Source organism: Dama dama, chromosome 12 (genome assembly GCF_033118175.1).
Source record: "Dama dama isolate Ldn47 chromosome 12, ASM3311817v1, whole genome shotgun sequence".
NCBI lineage: Eukaryota > Metazoa > Chordata > Mammalia > Artiodactyla > Cervidae > Dama > Dama dama.
The window spans coordinates 75376421-75402403 of NC_083692.1; the positions used below are offsets into that span (position 1 = coordinate 75376421).

At 51.1% G+C, this 25983-nt stretch overlaps 3 protein-coding genes across 8 annotated transcripts; 2 read left to right on the top strand and 1 right to left on the bottom strand.

Annotated features, from left to right (window-relative positions):
- The first annotated feature begins 1018 nt into the window (after positions 1–1018).
- SLC39A2 (solute carrier family 39 member 2) lies at positions 1019–3430 on the top strand. The gene is made up of 4 exons (XM_061158479.1): positions 1019–1274; positions 1463–1593; positions 1827–1877; positions 2529–3430. The coding sequence occupies exons 1-4, from the start codon at positions 1160–1162 to the stop codon at positions 3153–3155; spliced, it is 924 nt and encodes a 307-aa protein (XP_061014462.1). The 5' UTR covers positions 1019–1159; the 3' UTR covers positions 3156–3430.
- A 7245-nt stretch (positions 3431–10675) lies between these two features.
- On the bottom strand, positions 10676–19335 carry NDRG2 (NDRG family member 2). Of its 5 annotated transcripts, none has more exons than XM_061157697.1 (17): positions 19213–19335; positions 17493–17559; positions 16709–16789; positions 16326–16367; positions 15838–15943; positions 15485–15605; positions 15242–15304; positions 14308–14368; positions 14028–14114; positions 13792–13848; positions 13511–13614; positions 13002–13046; positions 12673–12724; positions 12250–12297; positions 11959–11994; positions 11754–11805; positions 10676–11510 (listed from the first exon to the last, which is right to left on the bottom strand). In XM_061157697.1, the coding sequence occupies exons 3-17, from the start codon at positions 16781–16783 to the stop codon at positions 11344–11346; spliced, it is 1116 nt and encodes a 371-aa protein (XP_061013680.1). In that variant the 5' UTR covers positions 16784–16789; positions 17493–17559; positions 19213–19335; the 3' UTR covers positions 10676–11343. The 5 variants fall into 5 exon arrangements, with proteins under 5 accessions (XP_061013680.1, XP_061013681.1, XP_061013679.1 ...); XM_061157698.1 differs by lacking the exon at positions 19213–19335 and adding an exon at positions 18941–19156; XM_061157696.1 differs by lacking the exon at positions 19213–19335 and adding an exon at positions 18568–18652.
- Positions 19336–19426: 91 nt separating this feature from the next.
- Positions 19427–25144, top strand: TPPP2 (tubulin polymerization promoting protein family member 2). 2 transcript variants are annotated; one of them, XM_061157718.1, is made up of 5 exons: positions 19427–20474; positions 21009–21093; positions 23156–23397; positions 23644–23797; positions 24855–25144. In XM_061157718.1, exons 2-5 carry the CDS (start codon positions 21058–21060, stop codon positions 25041–25043), a joined length of 621 nt encoding a protein of 206 aa, XP_061013701.1. In that variant the 5' UTR covers positions 19427–20474; positions 21009–21057; the 3' UTR covers positions 25044–25144. The 2 variants fall into 2 exon arrangements, with proteins under 2 accessions (XP_061013701.1, XP_061013700.1); XM_061157717.1 differs by lacking the exon at positions 19427–20474 and having other exon boundaries at positions 20720–21093.
- Positions 25145–25983: the final 839 nt, after the last annotated feature.

A 25983-nucleotide genomic window follows, 5' to 3' on the forward strand; every position in this document is an offset into this window, starting at 1 on the left:
AATGAGAATCCTCAGATTTTCAGTGGTCCCCCCACAAGTCTCTAGCTCATCCTGTCCTGGAAGAATCCTGCTGCTTCCACCAGATAATGGGAGGAGGGGGGATGGGGAAAGTCACCCCCAGCTTCCTGAGAACTGGCTCAACAGGTCTCAGGGTTGTTACCCAGGCCACCTGAACAGGGGAGTCAACAGCTGCTTGGCTTCTGTTTTTTTCTGCCTTCTTCCCTTTCAACTTTCTCAGCTTCCTCAGAGTTAACCTCATACACGTTTGCCTCAAGAGTCGGTTCCCCTCAGGCCTCAATCTTCCATCTCCATCTCTACATGTCCAGGCAGGAGCCTTCAGTATATGTGGTTCGTTTCTGTTTTCCCCTAGGCCTTGCTGTTTCAGAACTAGAGCAACTTTCTTCATCTTAAAATTCTCAGTCCCTCTTCTATAATTTATATCAGGAAAAAGGCATAGTCAAAAGTTCTAACAGCATCAGTGTTGTAATACTAGAAATCTCAACTTCCTTGTAGACATTTCCATGCCTGGAGCTATGTCTCTGGAGTGACAGGATAGGAGAGTCCCCTCCTGTACTAGTTCTCACAGGGTGGTGGCAGCTCCACTTGCCAGCCCCACCTCCTTATCCCAAGTAGCCCCAAATCCCCTTTGAAAGGATGCAGTTCAGGTTTCAACAGAGCAACCTAAAGGACTTGAGGTGGAGTAGACAGGGTATGGAAGGCTTAGATCAAATGTCCCGAGTGAGGCAGGATCAGATTGTCCCCAGGACAGAACAGCTGGGGAGAGCTACTAAAGACACTCTGGATTGGAACAGCCCCAGGCCAGAACTAAGACTCAACAGCCCCTGGATTAGTCCCGGCAATGAAGAGGAGAAGACACTGCACCAGGCCATGCCTGGCAGGGAGTCGAGTTTCTGGTTTCTAAACTCAGGAAGGCGTCAGCCAGGGGAGGGGCCTGCATGTAGGGGAAGGGCGAGAAACGGGCTGGGCAAGCTTCCTATGTAAGGCTACGCAAGAAGAGGCATCCAGAGAGAGGATCTGCAATAGTCTCCTGAAGCAGGAGCGTGAACACCAGCTCTGACCACCTGAGACACCCCTCCTGCTCCAAAGACTATAACTCCATTTGTCTTTCTGAGGCCTCCACTAACCCTGTACCACAAGGATGGAGCCACTACTAGGAGCAAAAATTGGCTGCCTATTTGCCCTGCTGGTGCTCACTCTGGTCTGTGGCCTTATTCCCATCTGCTTCAAATGGTTCCAGACTGCTACAGCCACAGGTACAGCCCTATCACATCTTTGTCCCCATGACCTAAGTCTGACTTCAGCCTTGTCACCCTGTCCTGATATCTTGCTCTGATTCTCTCATCATCCCGTCTTCGGACATTGAGTGCTGCCCGTGGCTCCTTAGTCACCTTCTTCTTATCTCCTCTCTGCCAACTGGGTTGTAACTCCTGCTTTGAATTAGGTTGTCACCGCCGGGTCCTCAGTTTCCTGGGCTGCACGTCTGCTGGCGTTTTCCTGGGAGCGGGGTTCATGCACATGACCGCCGAAGCCTTGGAGGGAATTAAATCAGAGATCCAGAACTTGGTGATACAGGTGAGCGGCAGACCTACCAGGCCGTGAGGCCAGAATGATGAACAGAACCAGGGGAAGAAAGGGGAAAAAGTGACAAAGCCAAGGACAGAAGGAACGACAAGGAAGATGACGGCTCTTGTGTGGAGTGATGGAAACAGGTCAGACTGGCCTTGAAGGAAAGTGGTAGAGCCAATGGCACAGAACAGGAAGCTGAGCTGCTTTCCCTCGTCTAATTTGTGCTTTTTTCTCCCTAGAACAGGACAAAGAGTGAGGGGCATTCTGATGATGGTGCTGATTCAGCTTATGTAAGTGTCTCCCACCAGCCCTTACCTGGACAGTAAGGAGAACCAGAGATTGCTTTCATGCCCAGACCTTTTTGAGAGGATTTATGTGTGGAATTCTAAGAATTCCTCCTACCCCTCAGCTCTAGCACTGTTGTTGGCAACGAAAGGTGGAGCCACTCAATCCTTCTGGGCTTATGAAACCCAGAGAGAACTCTTGTTTAACCTTCCATTCTTTCTCTGGACCCTTTGATATGCTTCCTATCATTTCCCCATATTTCTAACCCTATTGATATTCTTTCGCTTATTTCCTCAGGTTTTCTTGTGGTCAAACGTCCATGTCTCCTCTTGGCTTCGTTCCCCTTTTGTATGTTCTGTTACCACACTTCCCATTCTCTTCAGCCCAGTCCCAATCCTGTGTAATTTCTTCCCTTCCTTACTTCCCCCAGGGCTCAGAAGTAAAGAAACCACCATCAATGCGGGAGACCCGAGTTCGATCCCTGGGTGGGGAAGAACCCCTGGAGAAGGAGATGGCAGCCCACTCCAGTATCCTTGCCTGGAAAATCCCATGGAACCTGGCGGGCTGCAGTCCAGAGGATCACAAAGAGTTGTGAATGATTGAGCAAAAACAGCTCACTTTCCCATCTCACAACCCCTCTTTCTGTTCCCACCCAGATGGACTATCCCTACGGAGAGCTCGTCATCTCCCTGGGCTTCTTCCTTGTCTTCTTTTTGGAGTCGCTGGCATTGCAGTGCTGTCTGGGGGCTGCTGAGACACCCGAAGTGCAGGAACTGGGGACAGCTCATGAGCTTGAACCTCACAGCCATGGATTTCTCCCCTCCCCCTCACGGGGTCCCTTTCGGGCCCTCATCCTCTTGCTCTCTCTCTCCTTTCACTCCGTGTTTGAAGGTCTCGCTGTGGGGCTGCAGCTCACAGTCGCTTCTACGGTGCAGCTCTGTCTTGCTGTCCTTGCTCACAAGGGGATCGTAGTGTTTGGCGTGGGACTGCGGCTGGTGCAGGTAGGCACTGAATCACGCTGGGCCATGCTCTCCATTCTGTCTTTAGCTCTCATGTCCCCCCTGGGCCTAGCCGTGGGGCTGGCCGTGCCTCAAGGAGACTCTAAAGCTGGACAAGGTTTGGCTCAGGCTGTGTTAGAAGGCATGGCAGCTGGTACGTTCCTGTATGTCACCTTCCTGGAAATTCTGCCCCGGGAACTCGCAAGTCCTGAAGCCCCTCTGGCCAAGTGGAGCTGTGTAGCTGCTGGTTTTGCTTTTATGGCTGTCATTGCCTTGTGGGCCTGAGAGATTCCTGACTTTTCTGATGGACCCAAGATGACCTACCTACCCCCAGGAGAAGCTGCTCAAATGCCTTCACCCTCTGACATTTCTTCCCTGAGACACAGTGACATTTACTAGGTATTATGCCGTAACCTGGACCCCAACTTTTCACCACGTGAGATGCCATTTCTCATACAGGACTGAGAAAAAGTTGTTTTGGTTGAGTGCTTATAAATGAGAGGATTTGACTCTTGTCCCGTTTATGCTGTTATGTGTAATAAAATGTCATTTTGCCCTTCCCCTTCAGCTATGCTGTGCTTCATTTCTCTGGGTTGCCTAGGAAGTGCCTCGTCAGGAGGTGGTGGAGTGGCGAGCGGGAAGGGTGAGTGTGGGACACGGTCTTGTTTTCTGGAATTGGGCCCCCAGTCATTCATTCTGTCAGTTGCAGGCCCAGCCCCTCCAGATATGGGAGCATTACTGAAATTCCAACAACTCACGACCACCTTATGCACGTGTGTGTATGTGTGTGTGTGTCTCTGTGTGTGTGTGTGTGTGTGTGTGTAAGTCACTTCAGTCATGTCCGACTCTTTGCAACCCTGTGGACCGCAGCCCACCAGGCTCCTCTGTCCATGGAGGTTCTCCAGGCAAGAATACAGGAGTAGTTTGCCATGCCCTCCTCCAGGGGATCTTCCCAACCCAGGGATTGAACCTGCGTCTCTTACGTCTCCTTCATTGGCAGGAGCGTGGTTTACCACTGGCGCCACCTAGGAAGCCTCCTTACGCACAGATTTGAGAAACTGAGCCAGAGCTCCCACATTCAGAGAGAAGAGGCTTAGGGATCCAGATTTTTCTCCTATGCTATCCACACCCACCCTACTCCCAGTGCCTGTTATCAGCCTCCCACAAAGTATCCAATGGATTCTTGAGATAAAACTAAATGGAGGCTATTTCCATATGCTTCCTCTGTTTCATGCTGAGCCCCATGTGGCTTCAGGGACACTCTTGCTCTTCCTGGAGTCTCTGTCTCCTTCCAGCAGCCTTCTAGCTAAGGGATTAAGAAGCAGTGTGTTTGGAGAGAGAGAGAGAGATGCCAGATAGATGTCTGGGGTGATTACTGGGCTCACCCCATGACTTAGTGACTTTCTTTCTGCCTGCCTTACCTGCCACTATGGCTGCAGCCCCTCCTTTCTAGACCATTTGCCTTTCAGTTTGAGTAACTCTTAACAAGTTGCTTAACACAAGCAACTTGTGTTGCTTCTCTCAAGAGCTGCTAAGGACATATACATTATCTAAAACCAAGGGGGACAGATGACTGTTGCCCAGCCACTGAGGCATGGGATGGAGGAATGTATCAGACTTCGTGGAGAAATAGGGAAAGAGAAGGTGTGCGCTGTGCACTCAACTGCTCACCAGTTTGCTCCTTCTCATATTTTTGGTATTTAACTGGCCTTAACACAGACAAGGTCTCCTGACTTTCATTCTTGTCTCAGTCTATCTCCTGTCCCATTCCCCTTCCCCTTCCCGTAAATTAAGATACACAAACCTCCGCACCAACCCAGCTTACACTCACAGGGATCAGTTGAGAAGGCAAGCCTCGGGCAAAGCTAAATAAAAATGTCTGACAAGGGAAATAATTTCCCTGAAGCATCATCCTATTTTGTTTTCCCTTCAGTATTAATTGCACTCACATGGAATACACTCCAATGTAGTAATAATAGAATTTCTATGCTGAGCATCTGGCACTGTTCTATTGCCTTCACATATATTATCTCACCTTCCCAACGGTACCAGGTAAATATTATCCCTATGGTAAGTCAAGGGAAGTACTAGAAAAGTTAAATAACTTGGTAGCTAACTGGGCTTCAAACCTGTGTTTCTGTGATTCTAAGAAAAACTCAAGATGTAGCTTTTCTTCTGCTATCTTACCTTTCCCTCCCCATCTTCCACGTTAGGGTTTCATAAGAAAGCAGAGAGCACTTTGGATAAGTGAGACAAGCTTACTAAAGGGAGTATATAGAAAGGTGTGGGCAGGGTTTAGACAGAGCAACAAGGGATGGTGCAATTCCTTGGGGCTGAGTAATAACAATGCTGTTACCTGGGCTGAACAGAGGGAGTAGCAACCAGAAACTAGAGGGCTGTCCAATAAGAGCTGTGGCCTTGGTACAGGGAAACAACCAACCTGCAGGGACCAGGAGGAAATTAGAGGAATATCCTCACTCTCTTTCTACCCTGTGGCCTGCTGCCAGCGTCTCCTATTGGCCATACCCAAACAGAAACCAAGGACAAAAATGTCTACAGGTGATTGCGCGTAGGTCAGCCTTGTGAGGCACAGGTCCTAAAGAACTCTGGAAGGGCAAAGAGAAGACATTCCACACACCATCGATTCTCTGCTGCCTTCGACTCCAGTGATCTTTCCAGGACTTTGGAAGGGACACGGTTATGTGGAAGTTAGCTATTTCTGGTACTGAGGATTTGTATGACTAGAAAGGAATCTCAAGGAGGAGTTCATTAGACTCTGGGGCTCTCCATATGTTTCTGGGTCACTGATGCTATCAGCATTTGATGACAATGAGCTGAGGCTGGAGATTTCAAGCGTGAGTGGGTCATGCATTTTTTTGCTTCCTCCCAACCCACGGGCCTTTAGATTTCCCTTCTCCTCCTCTGCTTTCAGCCATCCTTCCAAAGTCCATTTCCTTTTCCTTTCTCAAGATTCTTACCAACCAGGAACCATCTTTAGTTTGAACCATATTGTATCAAGAGCTGGAATAGAGCTGGGGAATGCCACAGAGAGAGACACTGGGATGAAGAAAAGGAACAATCCTGATCGTTTTCAAAAGCTCTGAATCCCCAGCAAGGAGCCAGAAAGGGCTCTAAGGGAGCAGAAGATGAGTGTGATTTCTGAATGAGCTAGAAATGAGGAAGAATGGAATAAGAACTATAGGACAGGAGGGAGAGCTGAGTTAACTTGGGCCTGGTGACTAGAAGCCGGATTCAGGAGTGAACCCTGATTCACTCAGCCTTGAAAGATAGATTGTAATGAAAGAAAATTAGAATCATGAGAGTTGAAATATAAAAATCAGAGCGAAGATATACAGGTTGGAAGAGTGGATAAGAGGAGAAACTAGTTGGAATAATCACAAGAGAATTTATACAAATAGTTTTCAAGTCTTCTTTCTGTGTCTCTTCCTCACCCGTCTTCTCCACGCCCTCTATTTTTTACATATTTAAACAGGAAAAAAAAATCTGAAACAGAAGAATGAAACCTCCAACTTCCTTCCCACTTTGAGCCAGCTTTCAATTTTTGCACCAATAAATGATTCTCTGGGAGAGTTCCCTGGGGATCTAGTGGTTACGTTCACTGCCATAGCCCGGGTTCAATCCCTGCTCAGGGAACAGATTCCACAAGTCTCGTGGAGTGACCAAAAAATAAATAATTCTTTGAAGTAATCCTTGGGAGCTCCCCTCCTTTCCTTTGCTTATGAGCTAAGGGTTGGGTTTAGATATTGCTGCTGTATGGAAAAAGGGAGATGGGGAACAGCATACTGCACAGTACTCAGTGAATACCTCAGAGTCAGGTGGGAGGCCAGTCAGAGAACAATACATGTGAACAAGACACACCCAGGAACAAAAACCAAAGAGCTCTGAACTAATTCTTATGAGGCAATTCATGCCATTTCACCCCTCCCCCGAAGGACAGTTTTCCAATGTCTTGCCAGAGGAAATGGTCCCTTGCTCCTGGCTCTGGGTGATAGAGTAAGAAACAGCTAATTGAGGTGGGTTGGTAACATGAGTGTGCCAATCAGCCAGATACCCTCACATTTCCCCACCCCACCCCAGCCCGCAACCTGAGGGAGAAGCCCATGATTACTAGCAAAGGTGAAGCAAAAATGGATACAGACAGGGGTGACACCCACCCCCACCCCAGTCTGTGAAGATGCTTAAAAACACCAGTTGTCAATTATTTCCTTTTTTATTTCAGTTTTTGTTGTGAGTTACTTTTTTTATATAACTTTATTTAAATAAATAATGTTTAAATAAAATTATATTAAAAAAAGTAACAACAAAAACTGAAATAAAAAAGGAAATAATTGACAACTGGTGTCTTTAATAATCTCCACAGACTGGGAGTGGAGGTGGTAACTTTATTTATTTATTTGGCTTTCCCTGGTGGCTCAGATGGTAAAGAATCTGCCTGCAATGCAGGAGGCCCAGGTTCAATCCCTGGGTCGGGAAGATCCCCTGGAGAAGGAAATGGCAACCCACTCCAGTATCCTTGCCTAGGAAATCCTATGGACACAGGAGCCTGGAGGGCTGCAGTCCATGGGGTCGCAAGGAGTCAAACACGACTGAGCAGCTAACACACAGCTTTATTTATTTGGCTGTGCAGGGTCTTCACTGCTGTGTGAAGGCTTTCTCTAACTCTCTAGCAGAGAGTGCAGGGGCTACTCTCCAGTGCGGTGTGTGGGCTTCTCATTGCGGTGGCTTGTCTTGTTGCGGAGCACAGGCTCTAGACTCGTGGGCTTCAGCAGTTGCAGCACAGAGGCTTATTAGTTGTGGCTCTCAGGCCCTAGAGCTCACTGGCTTCAAGAGTTGTGGTGTGTGGGCTTCAGCAGTTTCAGTTGTGGTGTGTGGGCTCTACGGACTCAGTACTTGTGGCGCACAAGCTTAGTTGCTTCGCGGCAAGTGGGATCTTCCCAGACCAGGGATTGAACCCATGTTTCCCTGCATTGGCAGGCAGACTTTTATCCACTGTACCACCAGGAAAGTCCCTGAGTTATTTTCTTTAGATTCATTGAAAGTGAAAAAACAGGAAGGAAGCATTCTATTTTTACTGTATATTCATCCAGTTGGAGGAAAATTCTAATGTTGGTGAGAAGAGAAGGTTATATTGTGACTTACAATGCTCTGGGTACTGTTTACCCTGACCACACCCCTGGCCTCCGGTCAGAATTGACTCACACTTTCCACTTTAGTCCTAAAATTTCTGTAGAAAGGTGGTGTCTCCCACTCTAGCTGTTCCCCGTTAGAGAAGTGCTCTCTAAAGCTTAACATCCATCCTCCCTCTGCAGTTTCACCGTTTGTGTGTTCCTTCAGAGAATCACCCTTTCACCGCTCTTTAGTAGTTCCAGAATTTTTAAGGGCTCTCATCACTGTGTTCTAGTTTTGATTTCCTTCCCATGGCACCCTTGCTTAGCTGTCTTGGGCTTCTGTCCCTAAAGTCAGGGAAACATTCCTTGAGAATAAGAGGAAGAGAGAAACAAGAGTCCTAAGCCTGAAGCCAAGACAAAAGAGAGGTAGTTTGTGGTTTGACACCTATAAAGTCCCCTTACCTCTCCTCTAAGCTCTGATCTTGAGAATGGGCAAGAGCCACAGACCACTGCTGACCATGGTATCAGGCCTTCCCTCCAGAGCCACCACTAGAATCACAAAGAGCCATGGGAGACTTTGGAAGGGACCTGGGAGCTAGGGGAAGTTAGAAGAACCATGCCAACCACAGGAGGGCACTACATCCCTATGGGCTAGCCTGGAGTGCGCAGGACCAGCAAAGCAGAGAGGTCAGTCAAGGACAGCAAAGCCCCTCTCCCTTGCTCCCAGCAGACAGCATCTCCCCCTCTACTTAATTCTTGGGTTTGCTAAAGATGCAGACAGATCTGTAGGAGAGAGAGATACAGTCATCACCCATTCACACTCACCTCCATGGCAGATGCACACTCTCTGATATGTATACACAAATGTAATTTACTCCCTCTTCTGAAGAGTACCCTGATAACAGTCTTATCTTTGTAGGTAAATGTACTGAGAAGACTGGCCTTCCCTTCCATAATGAACAACAGCTGGTATTGCTGGTCATGGCTGTTAAGTTCTTTGCCTTTTCTGCATGTTTATCTAGGAGCTGTTTGGCCCAATGTTCCAACTATGCTGTTTTGTTTCTTTAGCATGGCATTTAAGCCCTGCTTGCTGTCTACCCTGTGTGGTTGGTCAACACCCTCATCATCCATAGCCGGCTCTGTAACTTCTGTATCTCTGTGTGTGTGCACACACGCTAAGTTGCTTCCGTCATGTCCAACTCTTTGCGACCCAATGGACTGCAGCCTGCCAGGCTTCTCTGTCCATGGGATTCTCCAGGCAAGAATACTGAAGTGGGTTGCCATTCCCTTCTCCAGGGTCTGTATCTCTGCTAGTCACCTAATACTGCCCCCTTCTGATCCTGGCCTACCGCATTTAAGATAGATTTCATCCTGTGTGAGACAGTGAAGAAATGCTCAAGATTCAAGTATACATTCCACGCTCTACTTTGATGCCAATGTGTCAGCACCAGATCTCAAGCTACATTAGTCCTTAGCTCAGTTTCACTGAGGAAAGTGCAACTGCCTATGGCGTTTCTATTATAAGAAGTAATCTAACAAATGGCCCTGTAACAATCCATCGACAATCCTCTTGCCAGTAACGCTATATGGTGCCTTCTCATTTTTACTTCTTGTGCCCCAAGAGCATAAGAATCAGCCTGCAACAGCCACAGACTATCTGAAGTCCTCTTGATCATTGTTCTTACTTGAAAAGCTTCTTAGAGAACCACACACATAGTCTAATTAACTCCCTGATTCACAGAAGAGGAGAAATTCCTGAGAGGAAATCCTCTCTTGCTATAACTCTCCTAAAGGAGTCTTCAGATTGGGATCAACTATGAGCAATCCAACCTCTCTAGCAACTGCATGAGGCCTGGTCTACTGACTGTATCGATCAATCGAAAATGAAATCTATAGAACCCTAGGGAGGATCCTGCCAGAAAATGAGTCAAAAGATGTCCTTGGACACTTGCGTCAGTTTTCTATGCTTCCTTCTTTAAATCACGATGTTGGTGATGTCTCTAAAACCCTATGGCATTTCTCAGTGGGCCAGTCCACTGATAAGGAAGTCTCTTAAGATCTGAGTACCTCCTCTGGCCCCCAACTGGGATATCCTATCAATATCAAGGACAATACCACGCTATTGGAGTAGGGACCAGTGACCATGAGGTCACATGTTATAGCGTTTGTCTATGCTATACAGGTGCCTCCCTGGTGGCTTAGACAGTAAAGAATCTGCCTACGATACAGGAGTCTGGGGTTCAGTCCCTGGGTCAGGAAGATCCCCTGAAAGAGGGCATGGCAACCCACTCCAGTATCCTTGCCTGGAGAATTTCATAGACAGATGAGCCTGGCAGGCTACATACAGTCCATGGGGTCTGCAAGAGTTGGACATGACTGTGCAACTAACACTTGTGCTATACAAGCTCTCTCCTGCGGTTTTGTCACCTTGAGAAGAGAAATGTAAGGGCTGAGTCGGGAAAGGCAGAAAAGGGGCATGAGGCAGGCATATTCAGACCCAGAAGAATAATGGAGCTCAGATTCCTCTATAGTTTATTGTTACAGCAGAAGTTGTGGGAGACAGGAGGGCACCCCCCACATATCACACACTGTGGTCAGAGCCCCAAGGCAGCCCTTCCCACCCCCATGCCAAGCCCCAAGCAGCCATGCCCAGCTTGGCTCCCCCCGCCCACCCCCCTCTAGACACACGCTGTCTAGATAGCTACCAAAGTTAGAGCAGCCAACGGCCCCAGTCCCCTTCCTACTGCCCAGCTCCAGTCCTTCCATCACACTTGTTCACCGCCCACCACCTCCCATTCCAACTTCCATTTCCACACTGAATGTTTCTGTGGTGGTCCTGAGGACCACTAACCCACCAGCAGTTCTCCCCTGTCAAACATTCATTTAGGCCCGCGCCCTTCAGAGGCATGAAGGATTAATGTGACACCATGTCAGCTTTGGTGAGTGGAGCCCCAGCCCGGAGCCCCTTACCCTTGCAATCTGGGATAAGGAGGGAGAGTCTGGGGGAGTCACCACGGACAACTTCTACAACCTCTTGTCCCTTAGCTACAGACACCCAGATTAGGGAGCAGGGATACATGCCTTCTCCGCCTTAACACCAAGATGAAGGAGAGGGATCATTTAGGGGTCTGGGTCCCTAAGAGATATTAGGACATCTCTCCCAGGAGCTGAGGGAAATCACAGGTTAGAGGTCAAGGTTAGGGTAGCAATCAAAGATCAAGGTCATCTCCCCACATGATCTGCCCAGCTTCCTGTGCTCACTTGGGCCCAGTGCCCTATGCACCTCCCAGGTTAGTACTAGGGGAGGTGAGGGCTGGGTCCCACACCAGGGCAACAAGGGTCATTCAACAGGAGACCTCCATGGTGTGCCCCGGGGGCCCTGAAGAGAGAGTCCCAGACTCGCTGCTCTGGGACAGGGTACGGGAGCGGGAGCGGTTGCCATCAATGGATGCCGCACTGGTCAGCGAGGCCGTGCGAGACCGGGACAGGCGGGTCATGCAGGATGAGGCCACTGTGGAGACGGAAGGAAGAGCCGGCAGTCAGAGAGGAGGTGGGAAGAGGAGCAGGCAACTCAAGAGTGGGGTGCTTGGGTGCAGACGAGAGTTACACATGGAGCCAGGGGTCAATGAGCTTGATTTGACAGACGGCGGTAAATCCAGGAATTCGCCTGAAGTGGTTCCTGCCCCCCGTGGCCCTCCCTCCTCCTATGTGACAACCTCTTGTCCTCATGACAGCCTCTGACCCCCATACTCACTATAGCCCATGCCCTGCAGGAAGTACTTGAAGGCCTCGGTCAGCTTGCCTGGCTGTAAAAGTAAAATGAGGAAAGGGAGACAGCAGAGTGAGGTTAGAACCTGAGCTGGAGCCCACAGCCATGGCAGGTTAGAGACGGGGTGTGTAGCGCAGGGTATAGTTCAGGGCCACTAATGTCCCACCCCATGAATGGCAGGGGTGCTCACCTGAGTCAGCTGGGGCTGCCCCCCAGAGTCAGCCATCTGTTCAGGAGAGAGTCATCCAGAAAAAGTGACATATACATAAGCAAATGAGCCATGCCAAGAGGTATCAGAGGGCTCTCTTCCCTAGGCTTTCCACTCCAGTCCATTGGGGTGTTTTTTGTTTCTTTTCCTCCACCCACCCACTTGCTCCCATGTAGGGCCCTGGAAGCCAGCCTAGCAACTGAATCTGGAGAAGATCTATGGCTCTGGACCGGGGGCCAAGAGTCAGGCTAGACGTGGAATAGGGTTACTGACCTTGAGGAAGGAAGTCTGGGTGGGGTCCAGTTTTGAGTTACATTCCACCTGGAGTAGGGAGGAGGTTGAATGAATGAAGTCACACTCCCAGTGGCCCCTCCCAACCAAAGGACCCAGGGGCCCAGACCCAGTTCTTTTTATTTTTTTAATTTGCCCATACCCACAACATATGGAATCTTAGTTCCCCGACCAGGGATCAAACCCATGCCCCCCACATTGGGAGCTTGCAGTCTTAACCACTGGACCACCAGAAGAGTCCTCCAAGTTCCTTTCTTCTCAGGCCTCTGCCCATTTCCTTCTTGTCAGGAATCAACCTCTTATGTCCCAAAGTTACTCTCCCCGCCCCCAAGCAGAGCTTGCCTCTTGGCAAGATAGCCCTCTGACTGCCACCCTCCTTCACCCACCCCAAGACTCCCTACTGACCACTGCATCTTCGTGGGGTGCTTGGTCTCCTACCACCAGCATCACAGGGCACCTAGAGGCACAGTGTTGGGGAGCAGGTGGTGAGCCCCTGGCACTGTCTCCTCCGCCTCCTCCCAGAAGAGCAGTTGGCTCCAAAGAGAAAACAACCTTCTGAACCCCGCTGACCCCACCAACAGAGTTCAAAGGGGTAAGTGGTGGTTTGCTAAACAGGATAGGGGAGGAGGTGACAAGAAAATTCTCTGGCAAAAGACTCTCCTGCTAAAGGATGTAAGCATCTACTAAGGGAAGATCTAGGGAGAGAGGCAAAGCTTTACCCCTTAAAGTCTTACTTGAGGGTGTTATCGCCTCCACGCACAAAGTTCAGGTCTCGGCGACTAAAGAGGGTTTAAAAGAAGAGTGGAAATTTTAGGCAAGCAGTCTACCCAGATGTAAGCCAGCTTCCCCATGAGGAAGCAATCTTCCTCCCCTAAACTAAAGTTGAATATTGGTGATTACAAGTGAGAACCAAAGGAGAAGGTGGCAGACAGGCCTCAAGCATGAGCCCTATGGTCCCTTGTGCCCAAGGTCCCTGGTCAGAGGGCAGTGAAGGGGATGAAGGGCACAAGGACAGGGGATCATCTTACTTCAGGGAATCCAAAAGTCCAAGGAAGTAACAAGAGAGAGGGGGCAGACTTCTCACAATTCTCCCCCCACCCCACCCCCGTCTGTCCTGCAGCTACCCACTACTGCCCAACAATCCCTGCCCACCTCGCCCAGCCTGCTTCCCCTCCCGTCGGCCCCTCTGTGCCTCCCATGACCCCCATGACCGCTTCTACATTTCTCTTCCATGCCCACTCACTTGTTGTAGCTGTTCCAGTACAGTTCAATGTTATCCAGATTGGGGGCATGTGCAATGATATTTCTATACTTTTGTATCAACTCAGAATTTCCGGACAGCTCTTCCTGAAGGAAAATAGAGGGAGAATAAATAGGGCTGGGAAGAGAACTCAAAAACAATTACTAGATGCAAAGAGGCAAGCGTTCTTCCCTCCCCAAATCAGTCCGAAGTAAGGAAATCACCCCACACATTCCAGTCCCTGCTGGTTCCCTCTACTTCTTCCACTTTCCACAACCACTTACCTGGCTGAAAAGATGTCCAAGGATCATCTCCGAAATGGAAGAGGTGAGGCCTGTTAGCTATGAGGACAGGGCAGGTGAGAAAGCTCAGGACACTATGAGGAGTAGAGACCCGAGTTTCTTTCCTGCTCCTTCCCCCCTCCCTGAAGCTCACAGGCCAGCCAGTTCTGTTGTTAGAGCCTAAATGGACCCACACAAGGGGAAGCCCCCAAGATCTCAGTGCACAGGCCCCTCCAAACCTTGTGGGCTGCCCAATCCATCCAGCCTTTGGCGTTGGGATCAATGTTGATGAGGACAAGACCCTCGACGGTATCAGGGTGGTTAAGCTGAGGAGCAGCAGAGGGAAGTCAGAGGCAAGCATGGACTTATCCCCTTCCCACTGAGCTCTGTCCACCCCAGTCTCCATGGGGCCTGCGTCCCACCCTCGTACTCACAGCCTCCCCCCAAGCACACACTAGTAAACACTGCCTGGGCTGTGGACCCGCCTTTTGCTTATCTGGGATTTTTTAAATTTCTTACAGCGTATCGCGACAGGACGTAGGCCCCAGCTCCAACACCAATTCCAATTATTGTGGAGAAACTGTGAAAGGTAAATGTAGGTCTAATGGGTCCTGATATCCAAAACTTTGACTCTCCAAACTCCTCACCCTCCTTCCTAAGGCCATGGGCACAAAGGACAGAAAGGGACTTTCCTTTGGGGGGATGCTGAAAAAGAAGGTGCCAAGGAGCTAAGAAATGGACACTGTAGTCTTTTCCCAGCTCCCTCCAGGAGAGTGAGTGTCTTGAAAAGAAACACCCACACGCCAACCAACCAGACACTGTTTCCTATGTAGCTCTTTGTCCATTCTCAACTTTCAGGAGCTAGTTCAACTAGTTCTGTTTTAGTTCCTGGTTCCTCTAGAGGAACTGGGAAGGAGAGAACTTAAAGCAAGATATTAAAAAAACATACAACTTTGGTGAACAACAGGAAGTATCAAGAGAAAGAGCCAAAGAGGTGAACCACAGCTGCCCAGGGCCCTGAAGCCCAGGAAAAGCCGAGTCAAGGACAGAGCCCAGGTGTCATCAGCATTAACTATGCACCGAAGAGGCCACACCCGGCTTTCTTTTCCTTCTCTCACCCCCTCTGCCTCTGTCTGGAGGAGGCACAGGGAGTGGGAGGGGAAGACAGGCCTGTCTGGTTCCTCAGGGACTATGTCGCCCCCTCCCCTTCTTCTCTAGCTTCCAGATCAGAGACCTTCCTCAGCCTGAGGCAGGGCCAGGCACACAGCTCCCTTTTCTTCTCCTCTATCCCTTAGGGCTACTCTGCTGACTCAAGTCAGCTTTCCAAAGCCACCCACTTCCTCTCAACTGGAATAGACAACATCTAGTCCAGACAGAACTCGCTCAGGAGTTCTAAGGGCCACCTTGTGCTGGAAAGAGAACTCTGGCTCGGAGGGGTCCCCAGGCCTCTCACTTTAAGTACTGCAGGATGCAAGGGATCATGTCCGCAAGCTGGTCCAGAGATGGGTACTGATACCTGGGGAAGAGAAGAATGTTAAGGAAAACACCAACCTCTCCCCAGGGCCCCCAGCTCCGTGTCCTACTCATTCTCTCCCGGGGTCACCATCACCCTCCCCTTCCTCCTCCCGGATCCAATCTACTCCATACCTGCCATGTGCCTCACAGCCTGACGAGGAGGGAAGGAGCTAATTCTCACCCCAAAGGGAACACGGGAGCCCCCTCTTCCATGCCAGGGGCATCCACATGAACCCGCACGAAGTTCTGAATGATTTCCTGCATATCCGCAAATTGAAACAGCGGCTGGAAGCAGGATTTATCTAAAGAGAATCCCCATCACCCCAACAGTAGAGTCAGATGGGGAAAATGTCCCCAGGTCAGAATCCACCCTCTTTCTTTCATGCCACATTCAGACTAGGAGAGAACTTCCCCTGACATACCACATGGCTCCCTTCCCATACTGACCCTTCCCCTCACACTGGAGTTTTACCCTCCCCCTGCCCCACCAGCCTCTTCCCAGAAAGAAATGGGAGAGGAAGTGAAGGTCCTTACAGTTGAGTCCCACATCATGGTAGGTGAGTATCGCTGGCCGTTTGGGTTTGGGGGTGCCATAGACAGTAAAAGTGACAGAGCCATAAGGTGTCTCCACAGAGTGAGTCTGCAGAAAAACGGGTCACCATCAGGCAGGAGTTAGGCTGAGAGGAAAAGAGGCAGGAGAGGAACCTCCGTAAAAGTCGGGGAGTTGAAGGGGCAGGGGCAAAGACAGGAAACTGGAACCAAAAAGTAGAAGTAGGATCAGCAAGAATTGAAGCAAAAATGACACTGGAAGATGATTTAGGGGGTGGGAAAGAATAATGAAAGATCGAAGAGCATCAGGGAACGCTGAGAAAAGAGGAGAAGGGAGGAGAGCAGGGAGATGGGGACAGGAAAGGACTGGAATAGAAGGAGAAGCAGCAGAGAGAAGAAAACCAGGTAAGGGCCCCTCCTTCCTGGGGAGAGAAGAGCCCCTCCTCCCACCTGGGGCTGCCCCAAGCTGTTACCTGTCCCTGGTCCAGGAGGATTCGGGCAGCTAACTCAGCCTCCTGGAGAGATACACACAGACAGATACACACAGAAACACGCAGCCACGTAGAGTCACAGAGAGAGACAGACACAAATAAAAAAAGGTAGGTAAAGAGACCAACGAAGACCAAGGACAGAAAGAGATTGACGAAAAAGAGACATGGAGAGGATGAAGGTTAGCCTAGTGACAGGAAAAAGCCTGGACTCTCGGTCGTAGTGTTCGGGGAGAGATACATGGGGAGATGTGGAGAGCGTAGGGGGGTGTGAGTGAGAATGAGATTGTGAGTCTGGGAAGGGAAGAAGCGAGGGCTCTGCTTGGGGGTCTGGGGTTCTGGCCTGGGAGTCAGGGGTCTCTGATAACCTTGGCCACCTCGGGTGCCTGCCCTGGCAATAGCGGCTTCTCCTCCGTGATCTGCACTTCCCGCAGCTCTGCCATGGTGACCTGGCGGGGTGAGGAAACACAGAGACTGGGGCGGCTGCCGCCACACCACATGCCTCCCCCAACCCCCGGCTTCCTCTCTCAACACCGGACAGTGCTGGGTGAGGAGGGCCCCAGGAGATGAAGACTACTCCAGTACACAGAGAGAGGCTGTCCAGCAGCCCCCAGCTGCAGGGCCAGGTCGCTTGCGGAAGAGGACTCAGGACACCACTTCCTTTCAGCCCGGCCATCCCAACACCCCTCAACACCGACACCTCCGTACCCCCTCCCCTATCCTGGATGGAAATACCAGGGTGGGGCAGCAGGGCAGCTCAGATTTCCCAGGCTATATTTAGGGGCCACCCCACACTCCTAGTTAGGTAGGGGGTGAAACTCGTGGCTCAGTGACTGGGTGCTCTAAAGATACCAAGGGATGGGTATCGAGAGTTCACCACTGGCTGTGACCTTCGACTAAAGCGCCAAGGTCAGCAGCGCAAAGAGAAAGGGGCTAAAAATGACCTGAGTAACATGACCAAGGGGGGGAGGGGGAACCAGAAAAGAAGGACAAGGGACATCTGTGTCCAACAGACCCAATGCCTCTCTTCCTCCCAAGACTCCTGACTTCAATAAAGTAGCATGTATTCAACCTTTGGGGCTGGTGAGGAGCAGAGCACCTGTGCAGACCAGTGGAGTAAAGGGCCAGCAGCCTGGAGGTGGGGTCACTTACTTGGCTCCTATTGGCTGGATGAAGTAGGGTTAGGGGTCAGGGTTCTCACTCCTCCTGGCTCTGGGGTCTGAGAAAACAAGGCAATGAGGTGAATGACATGAGAGACAGATCCTGGGTCTTTTAGAGACAGAAAATCTAAGCCAAGACCTGGACTATCTGGGTCACCAACCCCTGCCAGGTCACTAACCCTCCCAATCTGTACCCACGAGTCCAGTGAACAAGTCTTCTCCAGGCTTTAGCTAGAATCAATACAGGCTGGAAGGGTCTGCCTGGCAACACAGCAGGTATCAGTCCAGGCTTGGGGAAGCGGGGGCGGGGGGCCGGGGGCGGGGCGGGGAGAGGAGAGAAGGAAGTGCTGATGTGGAGGAAAGAGCGTGTCTTGTGTCAGAACCTCTGGATTCTACCCCAGACTCTGTTGCTCCCACCGTGACCTTGGCTCCGTCTGTCACTGCTCTTGCGCTCAATTTCTTATTTGCAAATTAAAGTGGGGACTAAGGGATCCCCAAGATTTTTGACAGCTCTCAAGTGAGATGGGGTGGCAGAGCACGACTGTTTCTTTCCACCATTAAATATATATATATATATATATATATATATTTTTTTTTTTTTTTTTTTTTTAAAGCCTCGTGCCTTCGCTTCTCTCCTCCCAGTCTCGGTGTGGGTCCCGAAAGTGCAGAAGGGGGGTGTGTGGGGCGGTTCCACAGTCTCTCCCCAGCGTGCCCCGACGACCCGCAAGGGCAGAGAGCCAGCTGGGAAGGGATGGGGAGGGCAGATGGGACTGACTGGGCCCAGCCCCCGGAACCTGTCCCTCCGAGTCCCCTCGCTGCTGTCCGCGTGGGGCCTGACAATTCGCGCGGCTGGCGCGGAGAGCCCTGACCCCGGACACAACTTCGTGCACGCCCCAAACACGCCCTGCAGCCCGCGGAGCCTCCGCCTCTGTGCGCCGCGGCCTCGCGGCCCTGAGGGCCGGCTGCCGCCGCGAGCCGTACACTCCGAGAGGTTGGGATCCAAGCGCCTCCCGGCACCCCCCGGCGCCAGCCTAGCCCCGCGGCCCCACTCCCGCCCTTCCCCCTACCTGCTGCCTCCGCGGCCGCTTCCACCTTCACTTGCCTTTGACTCCCCGGCCCGCCCCGGCTCGGGCTCCCCGCAGACCCGCCCCCGGCCCGCCCCAGCCCGCCCACGGGCCGCCAGCTCCCCGCAGATCCGCCCCAGACCCCTGGTAAACACGCCCCCCTTCACCCCGCCCCGGGCCGCCCGCAGCTCCGGGAGGGGCAGCGCTGGGGGCCCGAGGGGAACTCTAAAGAAAGCCAACAGCTGGGTGCTTCCAGGCTCCGGCCCGCGCTCCCCACAACATTCACCCCCCACCCCCGCCACCGGGCGGCTGTGGGCGTGGGGGATCCCTTAGTCCCGCGGGAGATCCCCACGCTGGCTCTCAGCACCGCCCCCACCTGTGATCTGGCCCTGCCTGTAGCACTCAGGCTCCTTCCTGCGCCCCGACTCCGAGGTGGGAACCGGTAAAAGGGAGACGAAGCCGGGGTGCTGGCACCCCACGATTTTGACTCCACCCGCCCGGAAACAGAGGGCTAGGCTACAGAAGGACCGCTGCTGAGGAGGCGAGGGTCTCGACCGCGGAGAGGGGAAGGTGTGGCTACACCGACTAGGGGGTGGGGGCGTCGAGGGCGCGGGAGCTCCAGTTTCGGGGCGCCCAGGGTCCTGGTACCTCCTCTCTCTCCAGGGTTCCGGCGACTGCTCTCTCGGCTGCTCCCTGAGAAGTTGGAAAACAAGGCGGGGAGGGGGGGCGGGGAATGCGGGGGGCCGCTATAAATAGAGGGAGATCGCGGGAGGGGGGAGAGGATGGCCAACGGAGACTCCCGGGTCAAGGCCCCAAGGAGGGGCGGAGGAGGGGCCAGGACCCCCAGGGGTGCTGACTCTTGGGTAAACAGGCACAGGGGTGGAGTTAACTCTGTGGAAGTGGGGTGGGGGGTTAGGGAGGACGCAGTGTCCCGGGCTGGGACCCAAGAGACCCTGTGGCTTCAGTGCTAACCCCTTCTACTCTGGCTCAGAGAAGGAGGGAGAGGCCAGCTCAGCCCAGCCCAGGCGATGGTTTCTCAGGGACTGCTGCTGTCTCTCAGGGCCTGGGTGGGTGTGATGGCCTGGATCCCTCAATCACCCTGCTCTCTCCCCACCCATATGCACCCTCCCTGTGCCCCTCAGGGAAAAGTCACCCAGAATGTGATAGTTAAGAGGCTAAAGGGATTCAAAGTTGTCTTTCCTTTCCCACAAAAGGAAACAGACTGGATTTCTCCCCACCTACACCCTTTCCAGGTTCCCTTCCCCCAGAGGTCCCCACCCCATCCTCCTTCAGCCTGGTTCCTGAGTTGCCATTTCAGGGGCTGGGCACCAGGCCAGTTGGGAACAATGGCCAATGGAACTGGAGCTGCCAACTGCAACACCAGCTCAGACTGCCCCCCCAAGACCCCTAAATTGCCTTCCCCCTCCTGCCTGGGAACCACCCCCCACAACCACCCTCACCACCCCCTCCCATCCAAGGAACATCAATGCCCCTTTCATCCCCACTTGGCAGGGTCTATTGGAAAGGAGGGGCCAAGAGGGAGGAGGTGACCCAGAGTAGATCCCGACTAATCAAATCCAGCTTTTAACAACCCCAAACCTAAAGGATTCCCTCTAGATCCCCCAATTTGGGGCACCCAAGTTTTCCTCCATTCCCTTCCCCGTTCCCTTGATAACCATTTACCCAGAAACTGACACAGAAGCTGGGCACCCTGGCTCCTTGCCTAGTCCCCTCTCCCCTCTGAATGCCAGTTTAACACTCTCCTGGACAAGGAAAAGCCTGCTGGAACTGGGACCATAGATAAAAATGCATAGGACAGAAGAGAGCTCTCCCAGCCCAGCTGGAACTGGGAGAGAAAAGAGAGCCTGCAGTGAGAAACTCTGCCTGCTGCCTCCTCTGATGTATCTAAAGTAGGTCTTACTTGGAGTGGGGGAGGGAAGGACCTGGAGGTTCCAGCATCTAAATTCGTCTCTGGGTCAGGATGACTCAGGGGGAACCTGATAAGGGGCCTACGCAGGGGCGTAGGGCAGGCAGGAGTCGGGAAATTTCCACTGGGATGTTTGCTTCCTAGGCTAGGGGTCTCAGCCTGCCACAGGCAGTAAGAGGCTGCTTCTGCTCTAAGATGGTGTTCCTCCTTGTCAGGGCAGGTCTCAGCCTGGCCCAGTGTCAGTGGCCCAACAAGAACATTTTCCCTAACTTCCTTCTCTTGGACCAAGAAGCAGCTTCAAACTATACCTTCCAGTTGGCAGCAATAAGGACCTGCTCTGTGCAAGCCACTGTATAGATGGAATTCAAAGAAGTGTGAGGCTAGTCATCTCTCTCTAGAGCTTAGGATCCAGTAGTTGAGAGAAGATACAAAGATAGAAAAAGTTCAGAATGATGTAATATAAGATTAATTGTTTAGACAATAAGTCCTATAGGAAGAGTTTCCCATCCTTTTCAAGTGGGAGATCAGAGACTTCCATTCCCAAATGATGATTTTAGAATCCCCTGATGGAGCCCAACTGTGAATTCAGCAAATACTTTCAGGTAAGTTTGTTCAGCCTTCTGATAATTGCAACATCTATGCATGTATGCACCTACGTGTGCAAAGTTTATTATTTACTCAATGACCAATCTTTGGTATATATACAGGTTCCACAGGCCCTCAATAACTCAGAAACCCTTGCCCAAAGAGGCTGCAGCCCACAGGCTAGGAACCATTATCTTAGTATAATTCAGAGAAGGAAAGGGTTTTGTTCTTAGGGTAAAGCGTCCTATGAGAAGTACAGTACAGTACTTGCGTGAGAAGCAGGGGCGTTCTATCAAGGCAGAGAGACCATAAGGGAAAGTTTAGGGACAGAAATACACATGTTACTTTGATGAACTGCATAGTAGCTACTACAGGGAAGGTAATTCCCACATAGTATCCCCTAATACTATAAGATAAATATTATTGTCCTCACTGTACAGATGAAGAAGTTAAAGCTCAGAGATGTTTAGTCTCTTGCTCAAGGCCACTCACTAGTAAATGATTTATCTAGGACTTAAATCCCTGGATTCAATCCTCTCCAAAGTTATTCTGTCTCTACTAGACTTCAGGTATCTCTGCAGCTTAGAGTGATTAGGTCATTATGGCCACAAATGCAGAGTAATACTGATGAAATGTGACATCTGATAAGGTGGACTGGAGCCAAGTGTGAAGGTCCTTGAATGACAGGTAAAAAGAGTTGACTCTTCAAAACGTTTTGAAGATCCAGAGTGTTCTTGATCAGGAGCAATGGATAAGTAATTGTTTTGTGAAAATAATCTGATTGGGAGCAGGGGGTTAAGAAGAGATGGATTGCGGAGTGGTTGAGGGTAAGGCATTTTGACTTAGGAAAGAGGTCATTTAGAAGCCAGAATAATCAACTAGATATGAGATGACAAGGACTTGAATAAAGAATTGGAGTAATAGGAATGGAAAGGAAGGAATGGATTTATAAGACAAAGGAAATTACAGAAATTGGTCACTGATTAGATGGGATGGGGAGGGAAGTCACCAACCTAGTGGCAATATTTTAGGAGCCACGAAGTTCATTCCTCTAAATGGTTTCCAGCCAGAGAAAAGGCCAAAGAGAAACCCCTTCTGAAAGAAGAAACAACGCATGTAGTAAAAACTGAATAAAATTACAGCATTACTTTAAAAAGAGAGGGGAGGGCATTCCCTAGTGGTCTAGTAGTTACTCAGAGCCTTCACTGCCAAGGGCCCAGGTTCAATCCCTGGTCAGTGAACTAAGATTCCACAAGCCGTGTGGCATGGGAGAAAAAAAAAAAAAAATATCCCTGACCTGCATAGAAAATTAAAATTATCTGGAAGATTTTGAGAATCTGAGGCTCACCCTCACCCTAACCCAGCCAGGTATGTGACCCTTCAAGACCCATGCTCTTTCCATGTGGGGCCCAAACTGGAAGCCGTTTCAAGTTCCTATTGCACCTGGTCTGCCAAAGCCAGTGGGATTTTCCATGTGGGTCATTAACCTGGCCAGGAGACGAAAAAAGGACAGTGCTGGACTGATGTCAACCTGTTTCCCTTAACTCCTTCCCTGAGCTCTCCTCAACTTTTGTTGAGGGACAGAGCATAATGCAGTTTAACTAGGACCCAGAAGACTGGTTCAAACAGGGCTGAACCAATGAGGGAAGCTTGATCACATGCAAAGATCAGGAGGTTGGCAACATGCTCAATGCAGCATGCAAGGTAGGGACCTAAGACCCCCTCCCCCAAGATCAGTGCTGTAGCAGGGGCTGAAAAATGATGTCACATAAACACTGCTGAGGTCACAGAAGCTTCCCTCTCCTCCCCTGTCTCCCTCCCCACTGCCCCCCAGTCTCTCCAGCCAGCCAGCTCCCACGGATCTGCACACACTTACCTACAGAGGCTGGTTAGGGTCAGACACCATCCGGGCACTCTCAGGTACACAAAAGTGGTGGGGAAGTGGTTGGCAGTGGTGATTATTCAGTGTAAGGATCCACACTAGTATCCCTCGTACTGGGAACAGTAGGTCGGACGGGTGTGTTTGTTCCTGTTGCTGATTCTGATTTTACTTTAACCTTCATCATTCTTATCCCTCAGTCCTCCCCTCCCCTCCTCCCTCACCCCCAAGTCTCCCCCCTTACTGTCCTCCCCCACCTCCAATTGACCATGGCATCAGAAGCAGAAAGAACATTCCAGCGGTTTGCTGTCTTTGGAGAATCATCAAGCAGTGGCACTGAAATGAACAACAAGAACTTCTCCAAGCTGTGCAAAGACTGTGGCATCATGGATGGCAAGATGGTCACCTCCACTGATGTGGACATCGTTTTCAGCAAAGTCAAGTAAGGGACCAAAGACAGGAGTGGGGTGGTGAATAGAACAAGCAAAGTCATAAGATGTGGCAGGGTTTCTGCTGTAGAACATTTGTAATGGGTCTCCTGAGCACCTACTGGGTGTCTGGCACTGCTAGCCCCTGACCTCAAGACCTTCAGCGTGTAGAGGCCCTGTCTGAGTAACGGGAGGGCTGGACCTTGGAAAGCGATGAGTTCATGTTCCCCAGTTTCCTGGATTTCTGTCTTACTGACCAGGGCCAAGAATGCCCGAACCATCACATTCCAACAGTTCCAGGAAGCGATGAAGGAACTGGGCCAGAAGCGATTCAAGGGCAAAAGCCCGGATGAAGCCCTGGAGAACATTTACAAGCTCATGGAGGGCAAGGACCCAGCTACCACCGGTGTTACTGTGAGTGACAGACTTCATTCCGAACCCTGACTCTGCCTCCCTGAGTCCCCGCTGCTCCCGCCTCCCCTCCTCTACGCCGATGTCCCCAACCCTTGTCAACAGCAGCAGGGAGACGGGGCAGAAGGCCTCTGGGCACTGTTGGTGCTGAAACAGACTAATTTAGAGATCATCAAGTCATTTCAGAAGTGAGGAAACTGTGAGAAGAAGTGACTTACCCAAGGTCCACAGCAATTTTATTTATTTACTTATTTTTCTTTTCACACCTATTTTAATAGTAAAACTTAGACTCATTCCCAAGCATCCAGGATCTGGGCCAGGCCACCAGGCCCAGGTGGTTTTGGGGGGACACTGAGTGCAGAGCGCCTGGTACCTGCTCCCTACTCCTCTTCACACTCTCATGTAAGGTCTAATAGCCGACATCTGGCCTCGTACCCACCTTTCTGTTCCCTATTTATCCCCTCTCTACTAAAAGCTCTCTCTACTGTGGGTTTCAAATAGGGCCTTCCCAGCAGGACAGGGGGGCTTCCCTGATGGCTCAGACTGTAAAGAATCTGCTTGCATTGCTGGACACCTGAGTTCAATCCCTGGGTTGGAAAGATCCCATAGAGGAGGGCATGGCAACCCACTCCAGTATGCTTGCCTGGAGAATCCCCATGGACAGAGGAGCCTGGGGGGCCACAGTCCATGGGGTCGCAAAGAGTTGGACACGACTGAGCGACTAAGCCCAGCACAGCAGGACAGATCTTGTGTTTTAGGTCTGGGGTTGAAGTCCTCTGGCTGTGGCCTAGTCAAAATAGCTTCTCTGGAAGCAGAAAAGTCCACACACACCTCCCTACTCATTCCCATGCCTTGGATTCCTTTCTCACGAGTGGATGGCTCTTATCATAGTTCCTCCTCTCATCTACACCTGAGCCCTAAGCAGGCAGCACCATGCCAGGGGTTGAACATGAGCTCAGAGAGTTAATAGAACTACTCGAAGGCCATCTCTAGAGAAGGGCTGTGAGAGTGGAGGGGAAAGAAGGGAGAAGGCTCAGTCTCCTCACCCTCTGGCCCACAGAAAGCGACCACGGTGGGCGGGGTGAGCCGGCTGACAGACACCAGCAAGTACACTGGCACCCACAAGGAGCGATTTGACGAGAGTGGCAAGGGGAAAGGCATCGCGGGACGGGAAGACGTGACTGACAACTCAGGCTACGTGAGTGGCTACAAGGGTGCTGGCACGTATGATAAGAAGGGCAGCAACTAGGGAGTAGCCGGAGTAGCCTCATCTTTGCCTGTTGGCCCTTGACCTGCATCTTGAACACCAGGGAGCTTGAGGGGGGACAATAAACATCTGTGTGTGCAGCAGTTCATGACCTCTGTCTTCCACCCGCGGAAGGACGAGGGACCCTCGGTGCAGAGACAGAGAGAAGAGCCGAGAAACCCAAGGGTAGGACTTCCCAGAAGCACGCCCTTCATTCTACTTGGCCTCCTCATCACTGGGTAGCATCCCCCTCAACAGCTGCTTCTAAGAACATGGCTGAGGAATATATTTGGAGATAAGAGTTAAACTAGCTGTGGAGGGGAAAGTATTTGCTAGCTGTGCTCACACATTACCAGTATCCATCCCCACCACCACCCCAAAGGGGAGTAGCAATTCCCGATTTGACATAGTACAGCCCAAATACTAGCAATGAGACAGTTCCCTGTCCCTCCACCTTCCTTATCTGTTGCAGTCCATGTTTTGTTGGGGGAGAAATGGACACCAGAGAGGGTAGGCCAAGGATCTACTTAGCCTAACTCCTGTTATGAGCTTATTCTAGAGCTAAGGGTTTCCCCGGTGACTCGAGAATGTGCCTGCAATGCAAGAGATGTACAGGAGACATGGGTTCTATCCTTGGGTCAGAAAGATCCCCTGGAGTAGGAAATGACAACCCACTCCAATATACTTGCCTGGAAAATTCCATAGACAGAGGAGCCTGGTGGGCTACAGTCCATGGGGTCGCAAGAGTCGGATACGACTGAGCACACAGCACAACAACAAGGGTAAGGAGACTCCATTTTCAACCCAGTCCAGAGCTGAGTTTTACCCCACCCACCTCCATCATGGTAGACATGGAACAGAAGATCCTACTGACCCTGCTGCCAAAGGGTGGCCCAGGAAGATGGCCAGAGGTGGGTGACCTCCAGGACTCTGAGAGTAGGAG